Genomic DNA, 24,696 nt, shown 5'->3' with positions numbered 1-24,696 from the left:
CGAACTGAAAACCGAGCATCGAGACTAACAATGGAGCGACCTTGCCGATTTTTGAATCCCCGCTGGGGTAAAAGATGGAAGGGTTCTAGCTAACTGAAAGCCATGCAATGTGGTTCTAGCGAACTGAAGATACACAATAGAGAATTTCCTTCAGGGGAAAGCAAAAATTCGAGAGGAAATAAATTTAAAAGGATTTCTATTGTTCATTTTCAGTTCGCTAGAACCACATTGCACGGTTTTCAGTTAGCTAGAACCCTTCCAACTTTTGACCCAGGGGGGCTTCGAAAATCGGCACGGTCGCTTCATTGTTAGTCTCAATGCTCGGTTTTCAGTTCGCTAGAACCCTTTTCGTTGGAAGTCGGCCTTTAAAGATTTTTTTTCAACTGTTGTATTAGGTTTTATTTTTATTTTACTTTTTTTGATCTTTTTGCCGGCAATTTAATGAAAGGTATTTTTAAGTATTTAATTCCTCTGTACTGTACACAAAATTTAACTTAAATCGGTGGTTAGGTAGTTTTATGGTGTCAGGAAAATGAAATTTACTGGCCAGTGTTATTTTTGGTTTATTTGTATCTGAGCGTCAGAAACATAGACTTATAGGTTTTACTTTATGAGGCTAATTACTATTTTAGAAAAACCTACAATAATTTTAATTTTAACCAATAATGCTGCGTGTTCTTAGTTAATTAGCCATAATTAGGAAAAAAAATATATTGAAAAAAGATGGTAGTCACATTGCCGCATCAATTAGTAACTTTTTTAAAGACCTAAGTATCTAGTATCTCCATTAAAAGTGTGTCATTGTACATAGTAAGATATCGATAATTTTAATTGCTCCTTTGAAAAAAGTATCCTTTAATTTAATTATCTTCTGAAAAACACGAGTATTTCGGCAAGCAGAATTAGGCAATTAAGACACTGGCATACAAGCGCTGTTCGAAAAACGATTGATATGTCTTTAAGAGTCGTCGGTGAAACTTCAGCCTCTGGATCAGGTTGCCAAGTACGTCTTTCTATCAAGTAGCTGTTGCGAAAAATGAATTGATATGGCATTTTCGTTTCCACCATGTGTAGAATTCTAATGGAAATGCCTTAAATATAAGTTTTATTGTTCACACCAGGAAGTTATACCCCATGAGGGGTAGGGGTATAAATTCGTGTTCAAACCAAGAACCCTTATAAGACCTGAGACTGTATGAATCGGTATCGTAGGTATTCGTGCGCTCATGATCCAATACCATCATGGGACGTTCTAAGGTCTTATTTTGGTTTCTTGTCCAATTGCGTCAGGAAACGTACATTTGGTTTATAATCTCTTGGTTGCTAACCGAAAGACTTCTGTTGAAGAAACCCGTCATAACACCGGAGCTTAAGGACTCTTTGCCATAATAAAAGACAATTTCTTTACCCTGGAGGATGTCGAAAATCGCGATCCACAATAATTTATGGACCACCAAGGCCTTCTTCCCGTCTCGGATATCCCTAAATAATGCGTCGTCCGATATCAAGCTTTCGATGGTGAAGTAGGACTGTTCCTTTTCCACCATCTCGATAAACCTCTTTGCCACGTCGTCGTACTCCGACTAAAACATAACGTAATGAATGTAACGACCTTACACGAGTATAAAAGATTACGCCAATGAGACCAACCTTGATTTGCATCAGCACGTTTGCGTGCAAGTTCTTGACGACCACTGGTTGCATTTTTGTGGCCGTGATCAAATCCGAGACGGTATCGATTTTGGCATAGGCTATCTCTGACAAGTTTGAACTCAGGAAAGAAGAAATGTAGGTAAATATCACCAAACTACCCAATAACCAGGAACCAATTACAATCCTGCTGGACAAGTACCGTGAAACGTTATCCATGGCTATACAGGGAAACGTGTGGTTATCATTTATGGTTAATCCCCGCTTTCAAAGTTGCAACTTATTACCTTGATGCGAGATCGAACGGGATATTTCCCACAAGTACTTGAAGAATAAATTTTGAAAAGAGTTCGGATATTTACTGGGAATGATGAAGTGCACGAAGGTTGTACAGAGCGTGACTAATAGTGAGGCGATGATAATAGCCAGTTTGACGTCATTATCCCAGGATATTAGTGTTGTCGAAGCTGTGGTTTCGTACTTTTCCGGAGCTTTACTTATTAGAAACGTATCTGGAGTATTAGTCCATGCTGTATTTACAAAGTATTTCAGTCTCCCGTAGACAGAGGTGTCAGCCACCATGAAAATCATGTGTATGTCCTGATATTTAAGAGAATTTATACTCATCATTGGTAGTTACAGTATAATTGTTCAGTAATTCAAGAGTAAGGTACTGAAACGTAGGTAGGGCTGGTTTTCCCATAGAAGATATGTTTATCCAACCCCTCGATAACCACGCTTGATGGCATTATGTCCGTATCCTCGCAAATACACGCGTGACACTGTAAAGAATTACATTTGGTCAACGTGGTGCATCCCCGACCCATGACGAACTCCTACGTCATGGGTAAATCCCCGATTCGCACCACGGGTCTCAAGAAGACGCGGGAGAATACAGAAAGGGTTATCGTGGTAGAGTGATTACCAGCGCTCTTCGTGAGAAAATGGTCCCGAACTTAGCAATCAATATCGGCAGAAGTAAATATCCGCCATCTTGAGACCTTCGCTTTTGTTGAAAACTTCATCGCTATATGAACTTCAGTACTAACATAAGTTGATAAGATATGTTCCATAAGTTTATCACAGGTTAATGAGAGCTTGTCATGAAGTGACGTAGGTGATAGATTCTCGTAGAGCAAAGCCTCGTGAGGCGCTGCCAAAGGCTTAGTACAGACGAAATAGGAAGATGCACTGTATAACCGAGTGTTGTCAATTCTCGCTCTTCGTTCACGAACTAGCTCTCAGTGAGTCTCTAGCATTACGATGTATAGGTGGTGTCATACTTATGGAAAATATATTATAAACTTATTTTACTAAAGACTAATTTAGTACTACGAATCGCGTTTGTGCGCGAATCATAAACATTAACGTTGGAGTCACCATTTTTAATCACAATTAAGTATTAATAATTAAACAATCGTAAAGGGGGAAAACCAGCCAAACGAGCGCAATGAATCACGGATAACACGCTTATCTTTATTTGAATTCTAATGTATATTATTTCATAAACACATAGAGAACACAAGATACATTCAATTGCTTGTTTTAAATATTAATTTTACAATGACTAAATTAAGTTTCTATAATTTAAGTTTAGTACTCAGTAGAATTACGAATCCGTGTCAATACTCGGGAAAAATTGTGAACGACCCGAGAAAATTAGGTTAAATCTTTGATGAGCTACGGCGACGCTTATTTTAAAAATCTGAACTAGTGCTAAAAGTAAAGAGTGAGTTGTAGCAGATTAATTGTCTTAGAGCCGTATGCAAAAAACAACTCTGTCGTAAACAAACAAAAATGATAAACTTTATTTCCAAAAATTATTTCCCGTAGACCGTACACGTTTTCTCTCCAAGATATCCACGATAGAACTGACTCTACCTCTCATGGGTTCAATATTACCCCTTTTTCTAGTTACCCCCAAAAAGCGTTTACTTTTAATGGTGCAATCCCTTCCCTCCTCTAGCCCGTATACAGAATATCTCTAAATTCCACTACCTTTTGATCGGCTAGTTAACAAAGGACAGGGGACACAATACTTCTAGAGGGAGAGAAAGTCAACACGCGTACATGTACCTTAAAAATGTACCAAAATAACAAAATTTCAAAATTCCTTATTCCCCTCTACATTATGAGTTATGGACTTGCATTCGTAATGTTAAATGTAAAATGGCGCGCTTCAGTAGAGTTGATATGCTTTTCGTATTGGCAAGAACCCATGTAAGATCTGAGAACTTTAAAACAAAAATCGGATTTCTTCAATATTTCCGTATCTCTCACATCGCAGCCAAGTCTGCCAGCTTATAAAGACACCTTGCTAATTGTATGAGTTCACGATAATCTAAAATGGCTTGTCATACATGGGTTCTTGCATATGGTAATAAACGAACTTACTGGTATATAAAGCTCAGGGTTTTTGGGTCCCATTAACTCCATTGGAACGTGCTCGAACTGATAACTGTAATGGATTTACATTTTTTACTCCTTGTGGTTATTGCATAACTACAAGGTGTTGTTAATATTGATGGATATAGTTTTATGACAAATTAAATTACGCAATTTGTTTTTGTGAGGTGAGTATTGTGTAATTACAGGGCGGATACTAAGTCACTTTTTTCAAAATCGGTTATTAAAAGTCACTTTTCCAAAAATTTGTTACTATTTGTCACTTTTTTGGATTTTTGAGTATTTCGGTGTTATTTATCTTCTCGACTACAACGTTAAACGTAATATATTTGACTGTATGACGGTTTAAACGCAAAAATAGCGAGATCACAGTTGATCAAACCCCAAAATCGTGGAGCTCGTTTCGCTCGCTCAGCAAATGTTTAACTTATTACTTAAAATTAATCCTATTCAAATGAATGTTTTGTTTTTGATTTAAAACGACATCAATTACTTTGCATTCTGGGCTGTGCTCCAAAATGGTTTAATTGAATTTCGCTGTAGACCTTTTATGAGGTGACCTTTCCATTGACTGGAAATATCTAAGGCCATAGATTGGGCGTAATTACGACCTCGACCTTTAAAATACCTTTAAAATCGGTCATCTCTGAAAACATTTTATTCGACCTGGCTCTTTTTTATAGTTTAATTTGTCCCTATTTAGTCACTTTCTGCTTACTATTTCTAAATTTATTCAACTAAAATTGAGCGTATGAGTGAGCCCCGTAATTATTTTTGCCCTTGTTTTTTCATTATTATTGTATTTGTGTGTAGGACAATTACCTACCAAGTGTAGTTCGTCCGCTTGAAGATAAATCGCGATAATATTTCACTTAATTTTGAAAACGATTCAATGAAGTCGGAATTCTACGATAAATTTCAAAATATAAATCTTAATTTATGAAAGAAATTTCAGATTCCTTACCTCCATAATGCCTATAATCAAGGGATTTTCATTTGAAACTCCGGGTGTGTCACACTTGCCTGTTATTTGCTTAGCCATATTTGAAACGTAAAACAACAATTTCGATAAAAGCCGCGTATAGTGACTAACTTCCCGACTCGTACGTTGATTAATTCGCTCAATTCTGTCTTTGCAAGTAAAAACAATGATATCATAAAGTTTGATCTTTTAAGTATGACCATAAGAAAATAATATGTAGCTCCCTATAAGTATTCAACAATCAATTTAAACCATGTAAACAGCATTTTCTTCCATTGAAATTTGTATAATGTTTCTCATGCCAACTATTAAGAATTTTTGTGGTTAAAAAAGATGAAGCATTTGTTTAGAATTTTTTTTACTTTTGCATTGTATTTAAATCGTTAAAGGTCTTGAAGTTATTATTATGATAATTATAACAGATTAAGTGCATGTCAAAATTATTATTATAAATTAATAGATGGCGCGAGGTTTGGACGACACTGGTACGAGGTAAGGAGTGTCTTGTGGGGTCTCTACGGGCGCGGCCATATTTCCCCGGTCCGTCGTATTTTTCGCGGACACCATAGGTGGAGGCCGTGGTTTCACCCCACCTTCTGCTTTTACTCGTAGTACCAAAACTTCGCCCACGGGGCGTAAAAGCGTAAGCGCGCCAAATTTGGAAGCAAATGCTGTAGTATGAAAATGTACTACGTTTCATACTTATTATTGTACTACGTTTCATACTTATTATTGTACTACGTTTCATACTTATTATTGTACTACGTTTCATACTTATTATTGTACTACGTTTCATACTTATTATTGTACTACGTTTCATACTTATTATTGTACTACGTTTCATACTTATTATTTTCTTATGGTATGACACGTTACGTTAAAGCTAAACTGCGTTATAGTTCTAGAACCGCGACCCACCGGAAGTGGTCGAAAACTCCGTTAATATGGAGTCTCGGTGTTGCGGGTGGTCTTTTCCCATCTCAGTATATCAGAATATGAAGTTAGACGAAGCGTGGCTACAGACCCGGAATTATTCCTGGTCTGTGGTGAAACTAACTTATGATACACATAAACTTATGATACATATTAAATACAACGTTTTGTTTCGGCCTCTATATTTATCAAAAGTTCAATTTCGTGCGCGTTTAGAAACGTAAACATTTGCAAGATACACGATTCGTAATTATTTCCAAGGGGTCAAACAATTGGATGAAAATAATACAAGGTGAACTACGAGAACGTTGTGGTTCGAAATCAATACAATGTTAAAGTCTCCGAAATAGGTTTACGCGAGAAGAACAGAGTGCCTATCCCCTTGGATAACGGAAATTTATTCTATAGCAATCATATTGTTTTGGCAAATGGGTATAGTTTCGTTAGTATTGTGTTTGTTTCAGTCAAACATGATATCGTAATTAGTTTCTCACCGCTCCGTCCCCGCTTTCTCGGACTCCGGCGCTGCGGCGCACAGAGGCGGGGGGGGGGGGTTAAATTGTCCCAGCTTCGGCCAAAGGCTCCTACAGTCAGTTAGTGCCATAATTTTCGTCATCCACAAATTTAAAACACGAAAACAATCCTTGAAAAATCTAGTTTATTATGATATGTTTACTTTTGTATATGGTTTCGTAGCAATTTATAAAATTGCAATCAAAGTTTTGTGTTTGGAAAAGGTCTAGTTAAATTTTGTTTCGCTTGATGACGTAGTAAGGAGAAATTTTCTCTCTTGATGTCGCACACGCAGGGGCGTGCCAACCACGGGGGCAGCGGGGGCAAAGACCCCCGCTCTAATTTTACAGCGGGGGCACCGCCCCCGCTCTGGTGACTGAGTCTAAATAGTAAAAAATTTCATTGAAGGTGAAATTTTCATTACCCAGTGTACAATTGTTGTGAGAGGAAGTCAGTTTTTGGAAGTGATTAAGAAAATACAGGTCATTAACATGTTCGTAATATTTATAAATATATTTGGAGTTCTTAAATTTTTACTCCGCGTAGTTATGTAATAACCAATGGAGTCGCATGCGATTAGACAGTGCACGTAATTCTACAAATATATATTGCAATCGTAAAGGGGATTGGTAAAAGTGCCAGCTTTGATAGTTCAAAAATCGTCGCTCGAGGACGTTTTTGAAGTTCAGTATAAAGCTCAGGTTGTAAAAAGAATTGTGAAACTTATCTTAAGAGATTGTATAAATGTAGAATCATTTTTGAACTAGTCCTGGAAATGAAGAATTTAGCATTGTTTGTTCCTGACTTCCACCAGTTTTTGTTTACACATACTGTATAGACATAATAGCTATAGCAACCACGGCTTTGTATACAGTATAGTGTTGCAATTATTTCGCATATAACCGTACGTGGCTAATCATAGAGCTGATTAACTGCCAGCTTCAAGAGAGAAAGGGTGTATAGCCGATAGCGCTTCAAATTATTGTATTATCATATTTGGAAAGAATAGGTAGGCTGAAGACATATTTTCTTTGCATTTTTACTATTTTCTACGATGTACGAGAAGAGAAAAATGTATGCTCAACTAGAAATGGCACTTTATAGAATCGTAGCCACTATATCCCACGAGTATTGAATTGGTCAGGCATTAATTCTCACGTTCATGCGCACTTCTTCGTAACTTATAGTGCATGCGAGATACTGTATAGCCTTAGATCATTTGGAACAACATTGAAGTACTGCAAAGTAATTTTTGCTCTTGTATGAGTTTGGAAAGAGGTTAAGGTGGCTCAAAATTGTTTACACAAGTGCAAAATTTTTTGCACAACTTTCCCTACCAGTGTGGGATTTTGCCCCCGCTCCCGTATAAAGGTTGGCACGCCCCTGCGCACACGTGACGCCTGTTAAGCCTATTTTATCCAGAATCGCGCGGCAGGAGTCTCGGGCGCTCGCGCTTGGCTTTTCCGCGAGATGCCGTGAGTGACGTAACACGGAGAAAAAACGCCAAAGATATTCTCTGCAAATTTGCTTTTGGATCGAAAATTTTATAATCGTAAAACCTTTTGGCTATTTTCGTTCCGATGGGCCATCAGCATAAGTTTAAGGTTTTTATTAGGGGTGTGCGAATACCACATTTTGGGTATCGAACCGGTTATCGAATACTAAAAAATTTTCCTTATCAAATACCGAATCGAATAGTTTATTCCAAATCGAATACCGAATAGTTAGGCCTTGGTAAATATTTTACTAACCGATTAATCGTGAATAGTTAAGCTTAGTATTCGCGAATAGTTAACCCTAATACTCGCGAATACTAGGCTTAACTATTCGCGATTAATCGGGTGGTAACCCTTATATTCGCAAATAGTTAATACAAAGCAATGAGAAAAACATTTAGAAGCTCCTAAATTTCAAAATACCTCTCCTCATTGGTGGTCAAATATTTTTTAAACTTTTCCTAGGCACTTGATGGTAGTTTTTGATAGAGGACAAATAAAATCGGTATGATATTTTTTAAAATAAGGTGGGTCTCTCTAGTGCCAAAGACCTAAATTTATGGTAGTCGAACTTTAACCGAATAGTCAGATCGATATTCGATATTCGTATCGAATAGTGAAAATGGGCTTATCGAATACCGAATCGAATAATTCGGTTCGGTATTTGATCGAATTATTCGATTGAAACGGTTAACCGCACACCTCTAGTTTTTATAATGTAATCAACAAGAAAATATATTTTTTTGCAAACTGTGCGGAAATGGGTCTTGAAAAATTGTGCGGAAACGGGCTATAGGTTTATAAGGTGTGAAAAATTAAACTGTGCAGAAACGGGCGACCACCTGTCAGAGCCAGTGAATAATATGGTTTAAGAGTCTCCCGGAACTTTCCCAGGTCCCGTTGTCAGTCAAAAACATTTTTCTATAACGTGGGAAGGAAACCGTTCATAAGACGATATTGATGGTAGACAAGGTTAAGGTAATTGGCACTTGGTGATCGGCACACGTAAATCAATTACGTTTTCAAGGAACCATCCCATCTGAAGAGGAAGAGGGTCCACCTATGCCTAGTCATACTAAATCATTATCACTTCTCAATCGAACGGATTCTGATGAGGACACCACGACTCATATAACATACAATTTAGATCATGGACACCATATCGGTGGAACCATTCAACCAAACACAACAGCAAATCCAGATAGTGGGACAGAAACTATTCCAAACTGTCCCGGGCCAGCAACGTCGGTGAATCCACAAAAACCAAACGAACCGACAACCCCTATCCATCACGATATAGAAACCGGACCAAGACGCTCAACTCGCATACCGAAACCGCGCGCGATATTTAGTCTATAGATATTTAAAAAAAGGGGGTAATGATGTTGGGATCACAATAGACCTTAAATAATAGACTTAACCGATAGGTTAATAATAGACATAATAGCAGAAGTACACACAGAATAAAAATGCTGTAAAATATACACTAAGGTAATGGCAATAGCGTATGCCATCAAGATGATGTTAATTTAATTGCATATCCTCCCTGTTTTTAATACCGTCAACAATACTGTTTTTCTAAACAGTGGAAGTAACAGTTTTAAGTATTAATTGTTCGTGTATTCAGGGGCGTTCGTAGCTTCTAAAATAACCGCTTCAGAGGTTGTTTCAAAGACAGTCTTAACCGTTGATTATATTGTAGTGGTCAATGAAAAAACCAGCACTATATGTTGTTTTACTACCAAAAAATCACAGTTACATAAAATGTCTGCTGCTGTAAAACTAACAGCAAAATATGTGGTTTTAAACTCACTAAGCACTGTGGATTAAAACGTGGTTTGCTGTGAAAATAAAAACACATCATGTTGTTTCAAACCGCTTAAAGTACACTTAAAAATAGGGTTGCTGTAAAAATAACAGCTCTTAGAACAGTTTTAAATCCCGGAGCTTATTTTGATAAAGACGCTCTTTGCTGTTAAACTAAAAGCACTCAAACCTTTATTAAAAACATTAAGCTCTGTTGGTTAAGATGCAACTTGTCATTTATATAAGGTGACTAGCTGTTTTTAACAGACTATCCATTAGGGTAGATTTATAATGGTTGCTGTTATACTCTCTAAGAAAATCCGGTGTGCTTTAACACCTTTAAAAGTAGTTTATATGGGTCCAAATTTGACACCATTACAGGTGTTCATTTACACCCCAGATAGGGTTTAATAACACTTATTTGAGCAATTAGTGTCAAAGATATGAATAAAATGGTGCAACAGAGGTTCAGCTTTACACCTTTCTAACTCTTATATCGAACTAAAAGTTAATTTTTACTCCCTTATGAGTGTTGTGCAATTCCTTAAAGGGTGCAGCATAACATCCAGCTTGAAACTGCATGGTAAGTTGGTCATTTTCACCGACTTAATAACTTCTGAAAAAGGCAGAAAGTTATAAATTAGTATAAATGCATCGGGTATTAAATTGGTTTTGGAGGTCCTAATATAACAGCAGTAGATACAGACGTATTCGTTAAATTTAATAATCTCTTTTCACGAAGAGTTTTTCGAGCACCAGAAACGCGTTTGACCTAATCTACTCTACCATATTTAAAAAAAGAAAATCCATGGAAGTGCGAGAACTTGGAACAGTTTGACACTAACGACGTTTTTGAAGCGGAAATTTCTCTAACTGTAACTAAAGTCGACGATTTAGAAGTTAGTGTACGGGTTTTATTGAGGGGGCTAACTTTGAAATTTGGCGGCGCTATAGCCCCCATAAAAGGCCTAGCGACGCCACTCCAAGAGTGTCGCATAACGCTTTTAAGAATGTCGCCTAACACGTTTCAGAGTGTCGCCTAACACGTTTTGTACATTTTCGGTCAGTTTTAGACGTAAGTAGGTTGAAATTATAATGAAGAAAAGAAATTGCAAAGTTAAAATATTGGTTTTAAAATTAGCAATTCACTGACTTTACAAAATATTTTTATTTTCATATGGGTCCTTTCATAATAAACGCGGACCTTTTCCAAAAGGCTTAGCATGGTTAGGTAAGATTAGGTTATATTGCTTCAAGGTTTAAATTAAAGCGCTTCAAGGTTTAAATTAAAGCGCTTCAAGGTTTAAAATAAAGTGCTCCAAGGTTTATAGTAAAGTACTTAATGTTCAAATTATAGTATGCAAAACTTTAATTTACGGTGGATTATACAGTAAAATATACGTTAAATTCATACTTAATAGTGTAACTATCTGTGTTTTTAATTATACACTACTGTATTCTTCAAGGCAGAATACTTTTTCCCCGGAAAACAGTAACGTTCTATTAATAATAACATATCCTGCACTTCCGTTGGAGAAATAAAAACTAGCTGTTTTATCCACAGTCGTTAACATAAAAAAACAATGTTTTGTTGTATATTTAAAATTAAGGTAATGTAATTTCAAAAAACAGCGACTACCTGTATATATTAAGGCTTATTAGAGGTTTTTCTGGATAACACCATTAAACAATCAAAAACATGGTGAAAACTATTGTTTCTTTGACATTAGTTTCTCAGTGTGTAAATAGGGGGAAGTAGGTATGCGTTGCCGTTTTGCGAGGCGTCCTTAACGGAATTTTTCGCGCCTCTGAATATCGGCGGTTTTGGCGCGAAACCGCGGATGAATACATGGAACTAGTTTTTATCCGGGGTTCGTGGGCTTTAATTTTTATCAGAGTAGAACTGTCGGATTTGCCCTTAGAATTTCTCTGACTTTTTTTATAACTTGTTTCACGATAAATTAAATTGCACTGAACAAAGCTATCCATCTTAAAATTTAAATAAATCTAGAATATTATCTACAGGAACATGAAAAAACAACTTCAGCGCGGGAGGATTTTTTGTTTGTTTATGTTCGTAGTTCGGTATATCACGGTATGGTGGCGCACAGTCAAATATTTCTCTAGGTTCTCTGCCTCTCGCTTATTGGCTCATTTGAATATGTTGTGGCGCGAAGTGGTTTTTTAGGAGAGAGGGACGACTTGCACTAGCTAAAGGTACGCATACCTACTTCCCCCTATTTACCTGTGATAATAGTGATAAGGAAATATAATGTGATAAGCGAACTTTCGTGTGGAGTGAAGTCAATGACGACGGCAGTTCGGCCGGAGATACCAACATGATAACATAGAATCAATCTCATACGTGTAGTCTTTAATTAGAAATAAATATACGTTTTAATATTATCACGTTGTTTCGTTTAAGAAAGTCCTTAACAGAAGTCATCGTACTTACTTGTTAGACAAGATATCCAAGAAGTTGAATTTACCAGAAGTAGGAAGAGAATCCATGAACATGCATAGCTTTGAAGCCGGGAGTCGAAAGATTTAAATGCGAAGAGTCAAGATAAACGCTTGGACATCTCAACGGTTCTCGATCCATATCAATAGAAGCTGTAGAATCACCGCATATCAGTACAGCTATATTGGGATTCCCCCGAGAAGAAATAATTACGATAGCAGAAGCAAAGGGTATATAACTATTCGACGTTTATAAAAATCCGAACGGAAAACCAGAAGAGAAAATCGGGCTTCTGGTGGGAGCCGACTACTATTGGAAGATCGTGACGTGTAATATAGAAAAGATTCAGGATTCGTTAATGACCGTAGAGACTCTTATTGGATGGTCCCAGTTGGGTCCAGCACATACCACGTATATCGAAACCAGCGAGAGTGGAGTACATAACGTATGCGTTTTAAACGCCTGTTCTAAGACTGAAGAAGACAGCTGTATTTCGAAAGAATTAAGAGCATTCTGGGATCTTAATTGATTCCTTGGGCATCATAGATAAACTGTCTGAAAAGTCCGCTACTGAAGAAACCATACAACGTACTGACTTCGACTCCAAGATAAAATGCGATGGACATCGGTATACAGTGGGCTGACGTGGAAAAGCAATGCAGTGCTTATGAACAACAACTTAGCCGTAGCTGAGAGACGATTTGAGCACCTACTGAAGAAATTCCGAAGAGATCCTAACCTATTTCGAGACTATACAGAAGTCATTCGAACATATCTGTATAATGGATTTGCTGAAATGGTTCAAGGAGATGGTATATCCGGACGTACATTTTATTTGCCTCATCGCGAAGTTTTAAAGCAGGATCGAGTAACGACCAAGACGAGAGTTGTGTTTGATGCTTCGTCTCATGCTCTTGGCTCACCATCGTTAAACGATTGCCTACATCCTGGTCCGACACTCAATGTTGATCTTTTGGGACTCCTTTTCAAATTCCGGAAATATAAAGTAGTTTTCACTGGTGACATCGAAAAAGCATTTTTACTAGTTGCACTAACCGAAGAGGACCGTGATGTTACTCGATTCTTCTGGCTTTAAGATGACAAATAGGTTTCCGGCACTACTGAGAAAATTGTTCTGCGGATGACAAGCGTCCTTTTTGGGATAAACGCAAGTCCATACCTTCAGGCGGCTACTATTCACCCTCACCTAGACAAGTACAAGAAGGATCACCCAGAAGCGTTCGAACTGTTGACAATCTCTTGGGTGGAGCTCACGATGAAGATAACCTTTATGATGTTGTAGTTTAGTTCAAGTTTCAATTCGAATAAATAACACGCCCTATGTGATAATTAGCATGGTTTGCGCAAACTATCAATAAAACCTTAATAGTTTGCAGCTAAGAGGATTGACAGAATGGAGTCCCCAGTAAATGTCAACATACCTTCTGTCATTTTTGTATTTATTAGATTACTATAATTACATAAGTACCATAATTACCCCTGATAAGTAAAACACGGCCGTTGGACTAATGTAACCATGAACCATCTATATAGAAGGTTCATGTCATGATGTAACCGGCATTTTCACCCAAAAAACGAAGGAGGCGGCCTCTTGTAGTCATTTGAAAATGTAAATCGTCCGCGGAGGCTCATATTCAGACCTCCCCTACAGATATCTTGTAGGCCACGGACCAGTGTTGGTGTAATCATGGTGTAATGGCGGCCTTCAAGCGCGCGAGTATAGGTTTAGGGTTGTAACTTAAAACATTATTTTTGCTGCGAGATATGTTAAGCAATGATGGATAACGGTACTAATTCAGCAATTTATGTAGGTTAAATAACAATAATCATTAACACTTACGATATTTGTAGCTTAAGCTTCTGTGGCCTGTGCCCATTAGTGTAGCAGACGAAACATTAATGTTTACTTACTCAGAATTCTGACTGAGAATCTAAGAATTCTATCCATTTACCGAGATTCTAAGTCAGACTTATGAGAAGCTAGAGGCACCCTTAGAAACGTCTCCCATTGGCTAAAAAAGTTGGGACAAAAAAGGCCGCACGGCGTCGCATATACCTAATAACTTGTATAGGACGCAGATGAAAATGCTGGTTACATTAGTCCAACGGGCGTGTTTTTCTTATCAGGGGTAATTATGGTACTTATGCTTTAAATCTACCTTCAAAACATTTTCCAAGTTTCCAACGAAATCTTTTTAGCAGTTTATTGCTAGAGTATAGAAAATAATCCAGGAAAACGATTTACAAAATTATAAGTAGGTCTGTAATTACGCCATAGACATTTCCAACGTCATTGGTCCTACGATATCAACAACAGACATAAACCAAGCAAAGAAACTACGCGCTTTTGGTAGCTGGAAGGATTTCATATCGGTGGTCTTGACCATGCGACAAACGTTCTCCTTTGCGCAACACATCTAGTCCACGCAAACTGAATAGTTCTTTGACATATCGCTAGTTGCCATTTGGGTATTGAATCTTAACTGAAGGTAATTACATTTTCCCAATAGTTCTTCAACAAATTGTCGTGATAATTTCTTCTTGAAAGATGTGGTGATAAGCCTTTGCTATTTTGACAATACCTTCCATGAATTCTATCGGAGCCTCCGAGATACCCAGGCCCGTGCGTGTCGTTTTTTATGTGGGGAAATATTTATTTATTTATTTATTTATTGAACACTGTTCGTGAAGCCAGCTGAGTGGCTTGTGTACGAACATCGGATACAAAGTGAGATGTCAAACAGATTAAGTAATGAATATAGGGCTAAGAAACAGTGTAGTATAATAAATGAGATTAAGTAGACTAACAGTACAAAATTATAGGGACATAAAGGAATGGAATAAACATTAGTATGGGGGAATAATCAGAACAAAAAAAAAAAGATAAAATTAAAATTGAATTAGTCGAGGAAAGAGCGAAAATGGTTCGAGAGTTTGCGTCTGAAAGTGGCTTTATTGGTTAGGGTGACCAAGTCGTCAGGCAAAGAATTCCAATCGTTTATGACGGTACATGTGAAACGGGATTGGCGGAAGGAAGTACGGGCTCTAGGCTTAGCTAACTTTTTGGAGTGGCCTCGGGTACCCGAATCGGAATGGCGGGTGAAAAAAACCAAGAAATCCAAATCAAGTTTCAGGTGGAAGAAGTCATGAACTAAACAGAGATTATTGATACGGTGTCGTGTGGAGACAGGGTCAATGGCGAGAAGGGACAGGCGGGTAGGGGCTGGCTTTTTACAAATATTACTAGCGAGTTTGGTGAAGGCGTTTTGAGCTTTCTGCAAGACCTGTAGATCAGTGGAGGTTTGAGGCATCCAAATAGGGGAACAATAGTCAATTATGGGGAGCGCGAGGGAGTTATATAGGGCTGCGACCAATTTGGGAGACCGAAAGTGTAAATTGCGGCGAATTAGACCAGTCAGGACTCAGGCTACGGAGTCGCTTGGCAACCTTGTTAGAGTGTGCAGTAGTTTTGAGGAGGGGATCAATTAGGACCCCGAGGTCTCTTTCACAATTAGTGGTGGGGATGCAGTGACCGTTGATGGTGTAATTGAATAGCGGATTACGCCGGCCGAGGTGTAAAACGGCACACTTCGCGACATTAAAAGTGAGGCCATGGGCTAAACCCCATGCAGCATCAAGGTCGTGTTGAAGGGCAAGGCAATTAACCGAGTCGCGGATGGGACGGTAAAGTTTGGCATCATCAGCAAATAAGATGATGGCTGAGTTAGTAACCGCTGATGGCAAGGAATTAATCAAGACATTAAAAAGAAGAGGACCGAGGATAGAGCCCTGGGGAACCCCCTTATCGATTCGTGCCCAGGCGGACGCGTGACCCTGAAGTACAACGCGTTGTGTTCGTGCAGTGAGGTAGTTCGCTCGCCACGCGTGCGCCAATCCAGCGCTGAGAGGAGAGCTGCGTCGGGAATCGAGTCAAACGCCTTACTTAAAGTCCAAATATAAAATATCGACGGAGGAACCATCGTCTAGCCATTGGGTCCAGTCATTAGTGGCACACAGTAAGTTTGTAAGGCAAGAACGGCGGGGGAGGAAACCATGCTGGGCCGGGGTGAAGTAGGAGATACGATCGAGGAAGGATTTTAACTGTTCATGGACCAATTGTTCACAGATTTTGGAGACTTGGTTAAGGGAATTAATGGGGCGATAATTGGATGGGTCTGTTCTGGAGCCCTTTTTGTGTATGGGGGTCAAGTTGGCTTCTTTCCACACCGTTGGAACACGACTTGTGTAAAAAGAATTCGTAATAAGGAGATAAATGGGAAGGGACAATGTGGACACAAGGTGCCGCAAAAGGTTTGGATGGATACCGTCGGAAAACGGGGATTTGCAAAAATTCAATTTGGAGAGGAGTCGCGTAATGTCGCAAGGGTCGCACACGAAAGAGTTGAGAGTTTGAGGAGGGGCAATAGGTATAGGGGGGACCGGTATGCTAGGGCAGGCTAAGGACTGAACTGTAGTGGTTTTTCATAGAGGAAATTTTTCACCCAATATGTGTACTAGATGGCGCTCTTATTACAGTTACGAAGGAGGTCTTCCATAAATTGTCGCTGATATTTTAGGGGCCAATTATAAAAATTTTATGAAATAGAAAGGTTTCACCCTTAAATTTACGTAATTGTTTTAGGAGCTATTTATTTTTATTGAATCTTTTGGTTACATTGTGTGGACAACAAAATTATGAGATTTTAACATTGTTGTTTTTTTAGTAAAACAAAACTTCTTGAAGTTGATAATTCACAGTTTTATTATACCATAAGAGGAATTTTTTTACTCCTTCATAACCTTTCATTTTTTTTAAAAAGTAGCTTTTTTATCCTTTACTTCTTTGGCATGATTGTTTAATAAAGGTCTTCGGAAATTTTCTAAAACGTTTTTTTTTACTATCCGCGACCTCGGCTTCACCCGTTCACCGCTCTACGTCTATGCCTTGTATACAATAGAGGCCGCAATGCTTGCTCTAACAGTCGACGGGGTCACGAGGCCGAACTTATTTTTATTTTACGATACTAAAAGCGCCCCCAAGCGGGAAAAAAAGGCGAACTAGATTAGTTAAAAAAAATTCTCACTTCGCGATAGGCACGGGCCTAGGTATCACGGAGGCTCCGATTCTATCATAAAATAAGTAGGGGTGTGCGATTACCACTTTTTGGGTTTCGAACCGGTTACCGAATACCAAAATATTTTCCTTATCAAATATCGAATCGAATAGTTTATTCCAAATCGAATACCGAATAGTTAGACCTTGGTAAATTTCTTACTAACCTATAAATCGCGAATAGTTAAGCCTAATATTCGCAAATAGTGAATACAAAGCAAGGAGAAAAACATTTAGAAGCTCGTAGATTTCAAAATACCTTGATGCTAGTTTTTGATGGAAGACAAATAAAATTGGGATGACATTTTTTAAAATAAGGTGGGACTCTCTAGTGCCAAGGACTTAAATTTATGGTAGTCGAACTTTAACCGAATAGTCAGTTCGGTATTCGATTTTCGTATTGAATAGTGAAAATGGGCTTATCGAATACCGGATCGAATTATTCGATTGAAACCGCACACTTCTAAAAATAAGCTTATATCTTTTGATAAAGTCTTGTTGAAATTAAATTAGGGAAAGATGGATTCCCTTTTAAGTGTTTTGTATGGACTTGCGCGTGGGAAGCAGTTTAGCGACAATGAAGTGCAATTAGAAATGAACGTCGATAGGCAATTGTTACTTACTGTCTTTAACCGCCTTCGCCAACATGATGAGAATTGCCCAGAGGTCTTAACGCACCAAAGATCGTCGAAAACTATCAAGACTAGGGACGACAAAGAACTGGACGAAATTCTTAAACCCAATGACTTGGTTAACATCCAAAGTCTCATGAAGAGTGTCAACCAGACGCTTTATGGTAAGTTTGAACCAAAACATTTGAGTGTTTAAGTATTGAAATGTTTGTATTATAATCATTGTACTATATTGATAAAAAGCTTTAAATTTTTAGTTAAACATTTTAAAATCAGAAAATAGGTTTATTTCTTATAATTCATAACAGGAAAGTTTTTCCTTTGCCGTGTGTTGGAAAAACCAATCGTTGGGACTCAGAAAGTACTTTTCGTCGTGGAAGATAAATTTGGAAAGCACGCCGTGACTGTGCACTTTAGCTTTGATCCGTTTCCGTTAATACCTTCGTTCAATCCAGGAACATACTTGGCCATTCTAGAACCTCTCTTCAAAAGTGATGGAAACGACCTAATTTGGGCAAGTTGCGGTTTGCCTCACCAAATACATGAACTTGCGTAAAATTCTCGTTTCTTTGTAGGTACGTTGTTCGGATCCAAATGAAGTCATTGTGCTTACCAGGGATCAGATAAGACGCAGACTTCCGGACCTAAAATGGCACGATGAAAATAATGACGATGAAAAATCAGTCGAAATTAACCAACAAGTCATGGAAATTCGCACCAAAGGCAACAAGCTCTTCGTTGATGGTAAATACGAAGAAGCTTTGAAAACCTACTCGGATGGACTTAATTTAGAGCCCAGCAATGTCGAACTGCTTTCCAATCGTTCCTTGTGCTTCTTAAAACTCGTAAAGTACGAGAAAGCCTTGGACGATGCTTTAAAATGTCTGGAATTGAATCCCGTCCATGTGAAGGCGATTTACCGGGCCAGCCAGGCTTACTTTGGTTTGGGCCAATACGAAATAGCTAGAGATCTCTTGAGCGCCAAGATGGAAGTCCTTAAGCCTCCAAGCAAAGTAATCAAGGATCTTCTGGCCAAAGCTAAGGAAAGAATCTCACAACGTAACCATGGCATTTACAACATGGCTGAACTTTACAAGAATCGCATGGAACCAGTCATTCACGATGTCGCCGAATATTGTGGACCCGTTAAAATAGATGATGCTGGAGAGAAAGGTCGTGGATTATTTGTGACGAAAGATGTAGAAGCGGGAACGTTACTTTTCTGCTGCAAAGTGTTTGCCAGCTACTCGGCTCCTCAAACTGCCATCTCCCTCCAAAGTTTGGAATTGGAAACTTTTATCGACTTGGTTGCTGACAAGATTAAAAAGAACCCAGAAGTGGGTAAAGATCTCTATCAATTATTTGCTGGGAAAGAGATGGGCTCTTTAGATCCAAGTAAGGACAACTGTACCATGGTCTACAAGGATAGAATCCGTCATATCGTGAAGTACAATTCCTTTAAAATGGGATCAATTGATTCTTCCCGTTATGTTTTGCTCATTTTACCATCCTACATCAACAATGATTGCATCGATGGCAATTGTGTTTTGACATTTTACGGAGACTTATGCCAAGCCAGAAGCACCAAGCCTTTGAAGAAGGGTCAGGAAGTTTTGATTAGCTATACACCCTGGTCTAATTGTTCTCTAATCGCGGAAGAGAATTTTAATTGCGAATGTATCCTGTGCAAATACGAAAGCCAAGAGCCGCCTGAAATTCGTTTTGCGAGAACGTATGTCTTGGATTGTTTCTTGCGCTCCATGTCATCGAAACCGAAAGATTTTGAGGAAAAACTCAATAGAATGAGGGAATTGAGCGTCGGATCGCCATTTGCGGCGCATTATCTCTGTCCACTGCTTTATAAGTTGGGAAAATTTTACTACGACCGGAAGCAGTACAGAAAAGCGATGAAAGCGTACAAAGAGTTGTTGGAAGATTGGCGCAAACGTTCCCATTATTATGTTCAGGAATACCTAAGCGCCTCGCTCGATCTCTTTCATATTTATCTCGTTCTCAAGGATGTCCCCAATATGAAAAAGATCAGGGAAGACGTAGTAGAATTGACCAAAATCAATTTTGGTTGTAAGGATCTGTCAGCCTTGGATGTAATCTACCCAGGCGCAACGAATATGCTTCGACTTCTTGAGTTAGTGTAGAGGGTTTAAGCAAAAGGTATTTTTAGGTTTTTGATACGTCCCAAGATGTTGGAGATTTATTTTGTATCTTTTTTACTTTCTATAAAATTAAAGTTCTTTACAAGAAGTAGATTGTAAATTAGAAATGTAGCATTTAGTAATGTATAGCCACCCTTTAAAAACGCGAGTGGTTTCTTTTTAAGTTCGATACATTGTGTCCCAACTTTCAAAATTAAAGCTGGTCTGGTGGAGTGGTAATATTATCTTGTGATTTTATTATACCCACTGAACACCCCGTTCGTTTCACGTTTCGTGCTACTGCTAAAGGCGATTTGCATATACCAACCTCTCCTTCTCTACGCGGACTACGCCTAGATTTGGAAAAAAGTATCCCCAAGTGCAATGCATGACAAGTTTTGCTGGGACGTTATTCATAAGTAGTAGTGCTTAACAAGAAACCTTCCAATCTGCGGTAATACTGTCGCCCAGAAATGTAAAAAAATCTCCTTATTGTTAACTGTCGTATGTGACATCATATTCATTGTTCTCTTTGATGTTGGATATATTACGAAAAGAAGAAAGCGAAAGTTTAGCTTTTATGAGGATATTGCAGATTGTTTGGTCGATATGATAACGCGTGTACCTATAGATACTCTTTTTAAAAAGCTCTATGTCACTTTTTGGGCTCCTAAGGCCACAGGCGTGCGCACGGGTCGGGCAGGGTGGGCCCTGGCCCGACATGAAATGTTTCAAGGGGGCGCAAAAGCCGGAAAAATAAGGACGCAAAATTTGGGTATTAGTTCTGCAGACTGCAGGAACATCAGCGAAACGCCGAAAGGGAACGGAAATGTGAATAACAGAGCCACTATGAGAAATGCGATGGTCAGACGGGGGACGGGAAAATTTTGTGTTCTCTCGTATAGTCTCGGGTGTTAACCCTTACAAAAATCTTCTTTAGAACTCTTTAGAAAATTCCTTGGGAAATTTCTTTAGAAATCCTTAAGGAGTTCTTAGGGAAATTGGGGAATATTGGTTTCTTTTTCTTTGGAAAATGCTTTGGAAATAACTTTGGAATTTTCTTGGGAAATAACTTTGGAATTTTCTTGGGAAATATCTTTGGAATTATCTTTGGAATTTTCTTGGGAATTATCTTTGGAATTTCCTTGGGAAATAACTTTGGAATTTCCTTGGGAAATAACGTTTGAATTTTCTTGGGAAATATCTTTGGAATTTTCTCGGGAAATATAGGGAAGATTATTGGGTAAATTAATCTAGCCCTCTAGAAACGAGGATAGTTCTCACATGCAGAACCATATCCCAATGCAGGGAGTGCAGTTCTAATATGCTGAACAACACTTCTTATAGCATGGGCAGTTCCCGCATGCAGTGCGAAACTGCTTATAAAGTCAGACGTATAATCGACTTAAAAACATCCGTAAACGGCAGAAAGTTTTAATCTTGTGCAATTGTATGGGTTACTAAGGGGGTTTTGGAGGCTTCAATGCCCAAGCAGTAGATACAGATGTAGTTGTTAAGTTTAATAATGTATTTTCACTGAGAGTTTTTTGAGTACCAGAAACGCGTTTAACCTAATTTTATCTACAATATTTTTTAAAAAATATTTATTTGGGACTCTAATTACGCTCGAAATAAAGATAAAACATGTCACAAAAGAATTAATTTAAGGTTAATTTTACTTTTCAAAAGCGAAAGTTTCGACTGCCAGCTTATACTCCCTGCATGTAAATCTAAACAACACGATTTTAATTACGTGTATTTTACTTTTAATTTAATTTATCCTTTGCATAAACACCTCACGAATTATTAAAGGAAAAAAAAAACGAAAATAGGTAAATATGATAAACCATTTCAGCAATTGCTGAGCCTTAGCTACGGGACAAGCCTTTGTGAAACGTTTTTAATTATTTAGCTATCAAGTCAATGCCTATGCAGGAAAACTTAAGCAAAACAATTTTGGGTAAAATATTTTGAGATAATTATATGTAAAGCATAATTGCTAATATATCTGCTGGTCCTTTGAAATTCATCTCTAGAATTCTAAACGAATTTCATTGGAAAATTAACCCCTGACCTTCTTTGGAAATTTATCTCAAGATTTCCTTAAGAATTTCGTTGGAAAATATTCCATAGACGTTTTTTCGAAATTTATCTCAATAATTCCTATCGAATTTCTTTGGGAAATTAACCCTAGACTTTCTTTGGAAATTTATCTCAAGAATTCTTTAAGAATTTCGTTGAAAAATATTCCACATACGTTCTTTGGAAATTGATCTCAAGTATTCTTGAAGAATTTCGTTGGCAAATATTCCCTAGATGTTCTTTGGAGATTGATCTCAAGAGTTTCTAAAGAATTTCTTTGGAAAACAAACCCAAGACCTTCTTTGGAAATTAATCTCTAGAATTCCTAAAGAGTTTCTTTGGAAAATAAACCTTATACATTCTTTGAAAATTTACCTCTAGAATTCCTAAGGAATTTCTTTGGAAAATATTCGTTAAACCTTCTTTGGAAATTAATCTCTAGAATTCCTAAAGAGTTTCTTTGGAAAATAAACCTTATACATTCTTTGGAAATTTACCTCTAGAATTCCTAAAGAATTTCTTTGGAAAATATTCGTTAAACCTTCTTTGGAAATTTACCTCTAGAATTCCTAAAGAGTTTCTTTGGAAAATATTCGTTAAACCTTCTTTGGAAATTAATCTCTAGAATTCCTAAAGAGTTTCTTTGGAAAATAAACCTTATACATTCTTTGGAAATTTACCTCTAGAATTCCTAAAGAATTTCTTTGGAAAATATTCGTTATACCTTCTTTGGAAATTAATCTTTAGAATTCCTAATGAGTTTCTTTGGAAAATAAACCTTATACCTTCTTTGGAAATTTATCTCTAGAATTCCAAAAGAATTTCTTTGGAAAATAATCTCAAGACATTCTTTGGACATTTGTCTCAAGACTTCTTTAGGAAATTCCAAAGAAAGTCTTTGGGAATTGTTCCTTTAGGAAATGATCCCAAGGGCTCCATAGGGTTCCAAAGAATGGCCTTTGGAATTCCTAAGAACATTTTTGTTAGGGGGTAGGGGCGCAAAATTAACTAGGCGGCCCGACCTTACTGAAAACCCTGCGCACGCCTGTGCCTAAGGCAGTTGAAACACCTTCGTCCGTTCGTAATTGCTTGAATCTTCACCTTTAGTGTCTTGTTTTGACATGCTGCTGGTTGGTGCTTTGCTTCTTGTCAGTACAGGCATACACTCGTAATGGTTGTACCAAAAGCTGCTGCTGTTGGCGTTCTTCTGGGGTATCTTGGCTCAAATTTGTTATTTATACTGATCGTGTTCTTGCTGGTATGCGTTTCTTGTCGTCGATCGCTAATGCTTTCGTCTGCCTTACACACAGTGGCTCTTCTCTCGGCTCTCGAGTTCCTTCCAGAAAACTCAGTGCGTTCGAGTTTTTCTAGCGCTCCAGTTGTTTACTGTAGTCCAGGCAGACATTTGATGGCACTAGATTCTAAAGTACTCTCAACGAATCCAGGCTTTTTACTTGTGTATCGCAGCTGTCAGACCTCGAACGTCTGAGGATCTTTTCATTAGAACTAGGCTAGGACCTTGTGCATGTGGCTTCTCATTGCGATTGTATCTTCCTGAAATATGTTTTAGGGTTTCGATGACCCTGGTGTAATTTGGCTCAGTTAACGTTAAACCTATATTAGCGCTTGCTGCGATACCTTCCCTGTACGTACTTAAACTTGTCGACATCTGCTAGGCTCTCGTTACTTTGTATGACACTCTTAAATTAAGTTCAGAAACTTTGCCATTGCGTGGCATGATTAGCAAACTTCTGAATAGTTAATCTTGGCAGCTTGACTTAAGCTGATGTCTCTCGTTCCCTCTTGCTGTACCATACCACCGTCGGACCTCACCGATCTTGCGTCATCTCTGGTTCTGATTCTTCTCAATGCTCATCTCTTGACATCTATTATGTTTTCATTGTAATTTTCAGTCTTGTTGGTCTCATCCTCTATCTCCGCTTCGTCATCGTCACCGATTGGCCCCATTATCTGCTCATTGAGTTCATATGACTTGGTTTTCTTGGCTTCTAGTTGGTCCATAAGTTGTTCAGTCTTTTCACATCGATATCGTAAACGGCTATACTCGCACACAACTTCTCATTTATAATGGCAGTTCTAGCTCGCAGAGTCTCACTGCTCTTCTTCAACTTGTCCATAGTTACTGATCAATCTCGACCCTTTCTAATTTCGTGTACGCGACTGCCCGTTATTCCCCGTGTTTCTCAAACCCCCCCAAAAAAATTGTTGCTCATATTAATCTATCGTAGTATGTTTAATGTACTTGACATAAAGTTAACTTCAATTTATATCATAGTTTTTATTTGCATTCGAAGTTCGAACAACTCAAAATACTGAACCTATTGGGTAAAACTAAAACGGTGAAAGACAAATTTAATTTAATTGATGATGCTTTTATACAAGTTTAAAATGTTTTTAGTTAATCAAATTCCAGCATTATATAGAGTA

The 24,696-nt window shown here is 38.1% G+C and overlaps 2 protein-coding genes across 8 annotated transcripts; one reads left to right on the top strand and one right to left on the bottom strand.

Moving 5' to 3' along the window:
- Positions 1-547: 547 nt before the first annotated feature.
- Positions 548-5,309, bottom strand: LOC149703006 (uncharacterized). Of its 7 annotated transcripts, none has more exons than XM_089866928.1 (9): positions 5,021-5,309; positions 4,883-4,962; positions 4,045-4,108; positions 2,325-2,432; positions 1,938-2,250; positions 1,651-1,871; positions 1,409-1,583; positions 1,300-1,338; positions 941-1,078 (listed from the first exon to the last, which is right to left on the bottom strand). In XM_089866928.1, the coding sequence occupies exons 1-8, from the start codon at positions 5,096-5,098 to the stop codon at positions 1,307-1,309; spliced, it is 1,071 nt and encodes a 356-aa protein (XP_089723054.1). In that variant the 5' UTR covers positions 5,099-5,309; the 3' UTR covers positions 941-1,078; positions 1,300-1,306. The 7 variants fall into 7 exon arrangements, with proteins under 7 accessions (XP_089723050.1, XP_089723051.1, XP_089723052.1 ...); XM_089866929.1 differs by having other exon boundaries at positions 957-1,091; XM_089866924.1 differs by having other exon boundaries at positions 548-1,078; positions 1,300-1,583; positions 5,021-5,307.
- Positions 5,310-14,580: 9,271 nt separating this feature from the next.
- LOC149703005 (uncharacterized) lies at positions 14,581-20,294 on the top strand. Its single transcript, XM_089866923.1, has 4 exons — positions 14,581-14,757; positions 17,895-18,177; positions 18,322-18,527; positions 18,589-20,294. Exons 2-4 carry the CDS (start codon positions 17,901-17,903, stop codon positions 20,167-20,169), a joined length of 2,064 nt encoding a protein of 687 aa, XP_089723049.1. The 5' UTR covers positions 14,581-14,757; positions 17,895-17,900; the 3' UTR covers positions 20,170-20,294.
- Positions 20,295-24,696: the final 4,402 nt, after the last annotated feature.

Source organism: Phalangium opilio, unplaced genomic scaffold (genome assembly GCF_054372755.1).
Source record: "Phalangium opilio isolate 3A_F unplaced genomic scaffold, DU_Popi_V2 ptg000017l_1, whole genome shotgun sequence".
Taxonomy (NCBI): domain Eukaryota; kingdom Metazoa; phylum Arthropoda; class Arachnida; order Opiliones; family Phalangiidae; genus Phalangium; species Phalangium opilio.
The sequence above is the reverse complement of the archived record's forward strand: the minus strand, read 5'-3'. Positions and strand labels throughout refer to the sequence as shown.